Source organism: Raphanus sativus, chromosome 4, assembly GCF_000801105.2.
Source record: "Raphanus sativus cultivar WK10039 chromosome 4, ASM80110v3, whole genome shotgun sequence".
NCBI lineage: Eukaryota > Viridiplantae > Streptophyta > Magnoliopsida > Brassicales > Brassicaceae > Raphanus > Raphanus sativus.
In genome coordinates, this window is record NC_079514.1 from 44,248,514 (window position 1) to 44,257,400 (window position 8,887).

Below are 8,887 nucleotides of genomic sequence, written 5' to 3' on the forward strand. Positions count from 1 at the left end.
AACGGTTCTTAAAGAAAAGTAACATTTTGTTTCGGAGAATTTTAATCGCGTTGCCAGATCGATGTTTCGTCAACAAATGTGGTTGCTGAAGAGGGATTGGGCACTTGGTCGCAAGAAGCCTGATTGGATGCTAACTAGAGTTTGGCTTTACATGTCAATAACCCAGCCTGTAGATGTTAATAACCCAGCCTTTACAAGTCAATAACTCAGCATGTACAAGTCAATAACTCATCATGTACATGTCAATAACTCAGCCTGTACAAGTCAATAACTCAGCCTGTACAAGTCAATAACTCAGCCTTTACATGTAAATAACCCAGCCTTTACAAGTCAATAACTCAGCCTTTACATGTAAATTATAACTCAGCCTTTACAAGTCAATAACTCATCCACATTATTTAGTTAACTCAGTCTTTAATATAACCCAGCCACATCGTTTCAATAAGCCAGCCGTATGGCTTATATAATACAAAGTATACCATATATAAATCGAAAGGGTTATTTACAAGTCAATAACTCAACCTTCATATGTAAATAACCCAGCCTTTACAAGTCAATAACTCAGCCACATTATTTAGTTAACTCAGTCTTTCATATAACTCAGTATTTAAATGTCAATAACACAGCCGTAATTAGAAACATTAAAATCAACAACTCAGCCACATAATTGAAACTAATACATCACTTTTAAATCGGACAAGTTTTTACATTATGACCACTCTGTCTACAACGAGAACATGTGTGTTCTTTCCTAGGACATTTTTTTTCAAGTGCAACCTCTAAAGCAGATTTCATTCTATTTTTTTTAGGCCTTCCTGGCTGACGACGAATAGACGGGGGAAAGCATGGGAGGTTAACCACGTTATCTGGAACTGGTTGCGCTGAATACCCCAGCATGATTGATTGAGCGTATGCGCTCACCAAATAAGCGTTGGTATAGTAAGGACTGCACAGGGATATACGAGAAACATTCCTGGACTCCGCAGCTGCGATTGCATGCGAACATGAAATTCTCTCCCGTTCGAAACGCCTGCATGTGCACTTTCTCCCTTCCAAGTTAACAACATGCAAAGACTCACCATATGTAACTTCAGTGTGATTAGCATCGATCCTTTGTACCGTCAACAGTCTCGCGGTAGTAACACGACCCTATTATAGATAAATAAACAATGAAAAGCATTATAGGCTGACTTACTTGAAAAACATTATAGGCTGACTTATTAAAGTTACGGCTGACTTATACAATATAAAGGCTGACTTATGCAATCTATGTGGGCTGACTTAGGCAATCTGCTGGGCTGACTTATGCAATCTATTTGGCTGACTTATGTAACTAACTATAATGTGGGCTGACTTATGCAATCTATTTGAGCTGACTTATTCAACATTAAGGCTGACTTACCTGTAGTAGTTTCTCTACACAACGTGTAAGCGTAGTTGGCTGCGATGCAGTAGCATCTCTCCGTTCAGCAAACCATCTGGTCATCATAACCCGTATCGACTATAATAGTCGAACAATGTTAAGACCTCTAGCATTTGACAATGCTCTGTTCATCGATTCCACAATGTTCGTAGTCATCAAATTATACCTTTCGCCCGGAAAATGAACACGCGCCCACAATCGGGGATCTGCTCTTTCGAGGTAGCCGTGAAGTTCAGGATTAATCGCTTCAATCTCCTCGTAAATTGCAGTAAAGTCAGGCATCCTAAAACATCTTGCCGCTTTCTTCACCAGACGAAATACATCTTTTCCTTTGTACCGTCCCAAAATGTTCTTATATAAATGGTACGTGCAAATTCCCCGAGAAGCTAACGGATACACATTTCGAATAGCCTTCCCAATCGACTTATGCCTATCTGAGATTATCGCAAGATCCTTGTCGTCTGGTATCAAATGTTTTAGTTGCGTAAAAAACCAGTGCCACGAATCGTCATTTTCTGTGTCGACCACAGCGAATGCTATTGGAAAAATCTGAAAGTTGCCATCCTAAGCTAGTGCGGTTAGAAGCGTCTCTTTGTATTTGCCATTAAGAAACGTACCGTCGACAACAACCACTTTGCGCATGAAAGGAAGCCCATTAATGCTCTCACCAAACGCAAGGAACACATACATGAATCTTCCAAACTCATTGATTTGAAGACGCGTTACTGTATCCGGATTTGCACTTCTTATCATGTATAAGTAAGAAGGCAAGTTTTCAAACCCACTCTCAGGTGTTCTCTCATCGATTTCCCTTCCAAATTTCAGCGTCTTTTATGATTTCCAATAAGACATCTACACAAATGAAGACAAATAACTCAGCCAAAACGTATAAATAACTCACCCGACGAGTACAAATAACTCAGCCGAAACCTATAAATAACTCAGCCCAACCTAATAACTTAACTAACTCAGCCGAAACATGTGATAAAACAGCCAAATAGTTAAGATATAACTCAGCCTTATAGTAGATGTAAGTCAGCCTTTAGAAAACATTTACCTTGAGACCAAACTGCTTATTGAGAGCTATTCCGACACTCGTAGGTCGAATGGCTGGACCAACATCGCCGAGATAGTCCTTGTACAATTGCCCTAAAATATCTGGTGTTGCTTGTCGACTTCGATTAGAACGCTCAGTTACAGAACATGTATGTAACGACTCGTAAATACGAACATAGAATGCCGGAGAATCCCCTTGTGTTGAAGCACAAACTCTCCAGATACATCCAGCAACCCAATATTTAACAATGAGTAAATCTGGATTGGATACTTCCACATCAAAATCAAATTCATCTTTCACTGAAAGAAGTTTCAGTCGTCTTTCTAACTCTGCTTTACTCTCATATCGTTGACCTACAGCAAGGTTTAGCGAAGACATCTCTAACCGTAGAACCTCGGGATCCTCTTTGCATCCGCCCATCCACAAGTTCTTAGATCTACTTTTAGGCGGTGGTGTCGGTGAATCTTCGTCTTGTGCTGGAGACTCACCGTATGAGCTGAAGTTATCATCTTCGGATGATGCATCATCTGAGTCGTCGAACATATCAAATCGGCTTTCAAATTCATCGTCTTCTTCGTTTTCTTCATCTTCTCCAACATCTTTCTGGTTTGATCCGTCCAAGATACTAGAGAAGTTATTCTCATTGTCGTCGTGTTCCTCCTCCAAACTTAAACCATCGTAAACCTCTTCGTAATCTTCGTATCTAGATTCAACTTCTCAAACTTCTCCTTCTGAACTATATAATCATTTACTCTTCTCTGCTCCGTCTTCCCGACTGATTTCACCATCATCCTTCTCCGTAATCTCGACACAGAGACGTAATTTCTCGATCTTCCTTAGGCTTAAAGTTTTTTGCAATTGTCGAGTATTGGGAACGTAAACTGGTGGCGTGTCGTGCGCCATTGTTTTCAAATCTTTATTCGAGAATATGTAGCTAAGCTGAATCCGATGACTCCACTCATTCAAACCGTAATCATCGAGTACTGACTTTGCGAGTTCGTCGAGTGCTGTTTTCTCATCTACTTGCAGAACTATACATCCTCTGCTATCGGGTTGGAATACATATCTATTTTTCTTAATCCAGTTACCTGAAACAATAATTATCGGATCCATAAGATTTTAGAGAAAGAGACTAAGATGAAGATGAATATGAAGAAAAGAAGTGGCGTTTGTAACAAAAACCCTAATTTCACAGTTGTAATGACATGGCAAATACGAGTTGACATGGATGATGACATGGTAAATTGGTAAGTCAGCCACTTTACGAACACTTAACTCAGCCAAAGTAAGCCAGCCATTAAGTTCATAATAAGTCAGTTGATACGTTAATACTATTTTATTAATTAATATTTTGTTAATAAATCAGTCGTAATAAAGATATTCGCTAATAAATAAGCCGTCTCGTCTTATAAATCAGCCGGCAAATGAATGCTAGTCTAGTAATTAATCTATTGCTAAGAAGTCAGCCGTCACAAAGATGAGTTTACTTAATCCAGATTATTATGGCTGATTAAACATAGCGTAGCCGCAGCAACCTCTCATAAGTCAGCCTGCCGACGATCATTTAATCAGCCGCGATAGTTAACTCAGCCGTATCGTAACTAGAACTCAGCCAAACTTTTCATAAATCAGCCCACCAATAGATAAGCCAGTCATAACATGTGAGCATAACTCAGCCTTTATCACATAAATCAGCCTTAGTTCTTTTAAGTCAGCCGTGACGTTTGGATGAGTTATGAACATAACTCAGCGTGTCTCATAAGTCAGTCGAGTTCTTTAAGTCAGCCGCTTCGTAACTATAACTCTGCCGTAACGAAGTTCGTTTCGCATTACGACTGAATTTGAGGCGCATTCTGACATGGTGTCGAATTTTTTGCCTACGTAGCATTAAAAAGTAATGGCATTTTTGTAATTACAATTTTTTTACAACGTAACAAAAGGTCACGCTAGGTATTAAAAAAATGTAATAATAAAAAAAAGTTTTATATGGTTTATAGTTCTAAAATCCATATTTTTTGAGTTAACTTCCCTAATTATTATTTCCAACTCATTTTGTTTATGGTTAAGATGTGACGGTCCTAGAAATAGAAACAAAGACCGTCGTTTACTTTGAATTGACGTATCGTCGTCTGCCACAACCATCCTCTATCTCAAGTTATTTATCAGAAGAAAAATAAATACGTATAAATGGGAGCTCCATGATATGAGAAACCCAAATCTTAGAAGCCGAACAATGTCTTCTTGCGCCTCTTTCTTCATCCTTTTCCTTTCTTTCTTCCTCTCAAGCTTTAGAGCTTCTGCTCAGAATCCTTCCCTCTTATACTCTGTTTGTCCGAATACAACAACTTATTCAAGGAACAGCACTTACTATAACAATCTCACAACTCTTTTGTCTTTCCTCTCTTCCCGCAATGCTTCACATTCCACAGGATTCGAAAACGAAACAGTGGGTCAAGACCCAGACAAGGTCACCGGACTTTTCCTTTGTCTTGGAGGTCTCTCGCTTGAAGCTTGCCGTGACTGCGTCTCCTTTTCCGTCAACGAATCCTTAACGGTGTGCCCAAATCAGAGTGAGGCCGTACTCTACTATGATAACTGTATGTTAAGATACTCCAACCGGGATATACTCTCGACCGTTCAGACGACAGAAGGATATATCTTGTCCAGCCTGAGAATTATTCCACCTAACCAACAAGAGAGCTTCCGAGAATTTGTTTTGTCCTTGATGAACCAAGCCGCAGCCGAAGCTGCCAATAGTTCCAGAAAATTTGGTACGAGACAAGACAACTTTACTGCGTTTCAGAGAGTATACGGACTAGTTCAGTGCACCCCTGATCTTACAACACAAGACTGTTCCCGTTGCTTGGAAACGTCCATCAGTCAGTTACCCACTGAAAATACTGGAGCAAGAATTCTTTTGCCGAGCTGTAATTCAAGATACGAGCCTTACCTATTTTACAACGAATCCGCCACTAGCACACTTCCATCACCATCACCGCCGCAGGTTTCTACTCCTCCCCAACCTGGTCAGAGCTCTGTCTACTTCTTCTGTTGCTTTTCATGTTCTTATCCAATTAACAATACCAGTTGACTCTTCAGGTACACTTGACAACTGTAACACTGACGGATTCAGAGGATTACTATGAATGGGTGGTAGATGGTAATCTGAGGCAGAGATATAGCACTGGAGAAATATACACAATCTTGAAAGGCCCCCAACCGACTGTTCCTTGGGCTACGATTGTCTGGTGTGCTTATGGGATACCGCGACACAGTTTCTTGACTTGGTTGGTATTGCTGGATCGTTGTCCTACAAGAGACAGGTTAATCAGATGGGGAATGAATGTCAACCCTCTTTGTCTGCTCTGTAATACTATTCAGGAGAGTAGAAATCACCTTTTCTTTGAGTGTAGTTATAGCGCTTCTGTGTGGAGGCTAATCGCGGCTCGTTGTGATCTCATGCCTTCGCTTACTTGGGAAAGCATACTACATCAACTGCTCACACTTCGTGTGAATCGAGACACTCTCCGGTTAACGCTCCTAGCAACTCAAGCAGCGATCTACTGGATTTGGACAGAGCGCAATAAAAGATACCATCAGCAAATCTTCCGGTCCCCGGAAGCGATCTTCTTGCTTATTGACAAACAAATCCGGAACAGACTTCAGAGCATCCGACATGCAAATCCTCGAGCTTCTTCTGCGATGACACAACTGTGGTTTCTCCGATCGTGATGACGTTAAGCTTCTTCCACAACCTTCTCTTTGTCTCTCCACCTACTCGACAAAACAACATTTGATAAGTGGGTTTGATTAATCAACTGGGCTCTAGTTCTCTCTTATGTGTTTCTTTAACTAGTAATGGGCTCGGCCCAAAGCACAGACTAAAGCCATTGGCTTGTTTGTTTTTATTTCCTTTCTGCAATTTTAATTCGAAGGCCTTTTTAAAAAAAAAAAAAAAAAAAAAACAATACCAATTTAAAAAGTTTTGATTCTTTGGACCGAAATTTCAGAATTGTTCTTTGTCTACTACTATTATTTGATCTGTTTTCAAAATTTATTTTTTTCCTGACTTCTCCATTTATCAATAACAATGCTTTGTCACTGTCTTAGAATTTGAGAGTTTTTTTTATCTGTCGTTGATTAAAAAAAAGGTTTTCTTTTTTGTCTATCATTTGTCTTCTTCCTCTGTTTTTTCTACGGCACAATTTCTTCACTTTGAAAATGGCGATATTTTAAATGACTTTTCCAACGCAGGGAAAGATGGGAGTTCATCGGTGTTAGTGGTAGCCATTGTTGTGCCTACTATAGTAGTTGTTCTGCTTATCATAGCTGGTTACTGTTTCCTTGCAAAGAGGGCAAAGAGGACTTATGAGACAGAACCAACATTTAATAATGGTAATAATTCAAGTAATCAATTGATTAACAATCTTTATTAGGTTGACTAATCGCATTGATCAGCCTCTTATTTCCTGATTACTAAGAGTTTTATTGTGCAACAGAGGATGATATAACAACTACACACTCGCTGCAACTTGATTACAGAACAATCCAAGCTGCAACAAATTATTATTCAGAGGATAATAAGATTGGTCAAGGTGGATTTGGTGAGGTCTACAAGGTATTAACTCTTTAACTGTGCATAAGGTTAATTACTTCTTATTGAAACTGGTGGAAACATGTTTGGATAACGAGATGATGCTGGTGAAACTGGATAGGGTATATTTACGAATGGGACTGAAGTTGCAGTGAAGAGACTGTCAAAGTCATCAGACCAAGGTGACACAGAGTTCAAGAACGAGGTTGTTGTTGTTGCTAAGCTCCAGCACAAAAATCTAGTTAGGCTTCTTGGATTTTCTCTAGAACGAGAAGAAAGGATATTGGTCTACGAGTATGTTCCAAACAAAAGTCTTGATTACTTCCTGTTCGGTGAGTTGCATTTATTTCTTTAATTCGGGGGGTGGGGGGGTTGCAAATCTTAGGAATCTAACTGTAACTCACGGATGAGCACAGATCCTGCAAAGCGAGGTATGTTGGACTGGACTCGACGATACAATATCATTGTAGGAATTGCTCGGGGGATTCTGTATCTTCATCAAGATTCGCGCCTTACAATCATACATCGTGACCTAAAAGCTAGCAATGTTCTCTTGGACGCGAGTATGAATCCGAAAATTGCAGATTTTGGAATGGCTAGGATCTTCGGATTGGAACAAACCCAAGAAAATACAAGCAGAATAGTTGGTACATAGTAAGTATTCCTCTCAACTACTTTGTATGTTGAATTTTGTTGAATACTATTTTGCCAAATTAAGGAATTTTGTTGTGAATTCCAGTGGTTACATGGCTCCTGAATATGCGATGCATGGCCGGTTCTCAATGAAGTCTGATGTCTATAGCTTTGGAGTGTTAGTACTTGAGATTATTAGTGGTAGGAAGAATAACAGCTTTAACGAGACCGACAATTCACATGACTTGGTCACTTATGTAAGTTTATAAAGGAAGTAAAATTTATATTTAATTTATTGTTACAAAATCTTATATTATAGATATGGTTACAACTGATTGATTTATAGGCTTGGAGGCTTTGGAACTACGGAACAGCATTAGATCTTGTGGATCCAATTATCATTAATAATTGCCCAAAGAGTGAAGTGGTTCGCTACATCCACATTGGTCTTTTATGTGTTCAAGAAGATCCTGCAGACCGTCCAGCCTTGTCAACCATATTAGTGATGTTCACTAGTAACACTATGACTTTACCAGTCCCCAGACGACCGGGGTTTTCAGATCATACTAGAATCAACGATCCACTTGATCCAGATAAATCTACGACAAGCAAGTCTTGTACAGTGTCTGCTGACGAAGCATCGATCACTACTTTATATCCACGTTGAATTTGGTCTTAACACTCACTCAACTGATATGTATTGAATTTAAATTAAAGCATATATTTGAATACTTCCATGGGTTTTCAATCCTGGTTTTTGTGTTGTGCGATACAGTCTCGGTTTCCTTTATAGTGTGCATTTTATTTTTATTCTTAAGAGAAGGCTATACTAATACTTATCAGATTCCAACCCCAAATGTATCTAATGCATAGACTTCCAGATCTGGTACCTTATTCGGATATAGTTTATCTGTGTTATAACCCGACTTTACAGTACATCTACTTGGGACTGTAAAGTTCCATCTATATGAATCTTGTTAAGATAAACGACTCACTGCCATAATTCAAATAATATTTACATCATCCAAATGTATATACACGTTAAGCAAATCAACATTCAAAGATATATCCAATGGATTAAGTAGATTATCCACTTTGAGTAATTGATTCAAAATTTGATTTTGATTTTTAGTATTGCAAATCTTAGGATCTAACTGTAACTCATGGATGAGCACAAAAC

The 8,887-nt window shown here is 39.0% G+C and overlaps 2 protein-coding genes and 1 long non-coding RNA gene across 3 annotated transcripts; 1 reads left to right on the forward strand and 2 right to left on the reverse strand.

The window, feature by feature from the left end:
• Nucleotides 1–687: 687 nt before the first annotated feature.
• Nucleotides 688–3,383, reverse strand: LOC108851125 (uncharacterized). Its single transcript, XM_057008336.1, has 6 exons — nt 3,233–3,383; nt 2,481–3,175; nt 2,041–2,251; nt 1,590–1,884; nt 1,403–1,478; nt 688–1,149 (listed from the first exon to the last, which is right to left on the reverse strand). The coding sequence occupies exons 1-6, from the start codon at nt 3,381–3,383 to the stop codon at nt 688–690; spliced, it is 1,890 nt and encodes a 629-aa protein (XP_056864316.1).
• Nucleotides 3,384–4,338: 955 nt separating this feature from the next.
• Nucleotides 4,339–6,216, reverse strand: LOC130511691 (uncharacterized). Its single transcript, XR_008945187.1, has 2 exons — nt 5,877–6,216; nt 4,339–5,790 (listed from the first exon to the last, which is right to left on the reverse strand). It is a non-coding gene; the product is annotated as an uncharacterized LOC130511691 (long non-coding RNA).
• On the forward strand, nt 4,443–8,457 carry LOC108854463 (cysteine-rich receptor-like protein kinase 10). The gene is made up of 7 exons (XM_018628028.2): nt 4,443–5,506; nt 6,735–6,875; nt 6,980–7,098; nt 7,196–7,406; nt 7,491–7,728; nt 7,814–7,964; nt 8,054–8,457. Exons 1-7 carry the CDS (start codon nt 4,684–4,686, stop codon nt 8,372–8,374), a joined length of 2,004 nt encoding a protein of 667 aa, XP_018483530.1. The 5' UTR covers nt 4,443–4,683; the 3' UTR covers nt 8,375–8,457.
• The last annotated feature ends 430 nt before the right edge of the window (nt 8,458–8,887 follow it).

What these genes read in the sequence shown, in the direction of transcription:
- LOC108851125 (XM_057008336.1), bottom strand. Translation starts at nt 3,383, where the DNA reads ATGGCGCACGACACGCCACCAGTTTACGTTCCCAATACTCGACAATTG. An exon ending in GGAAGACGGAGCAGAGAAGA is followed by an intron (nt 3,176 to 3,232) that starts GTAAATGATTAT and finishes CTAGATACGAAG; the next exon opens with ATTACGAAGAGGTTTACGAT. An exon ending in CAAAGTGGTTGTTGTCGACG is followed by an intron (nt 1,885 to 2,040) that starts GTACGTTTCTTA and finishes ATTTGATACCAG; the next exon opens with ACGACAAGGATCTTGCGATA.
- LOC108854463 (XM_018628028.2), top strand. Translation starts at nt 4,684, where the DNA reads ATGAGAAACCCAAATCTTAGAAGCCGAACAATGTCTTCTTGCGCCTCT. An exon ending in TTCTACTCCTCCCCAACCTG is followed by an intron (nt 5,507 to 6,734) that starts GTCAGAGCTCTG and finishes TTTCCAACGCAG; the next exon opens with GGAAAGATGGGAGTTCATCG. An exon ending in CACATGACTTGGTCACTTAT is followed by an intron (nt 7,965 to 8,053) that starts GTAAGTTTATAA and finishes ATTGATTTATAG; the next exon opens with GCTTGGAGGCTTTGGAACTA.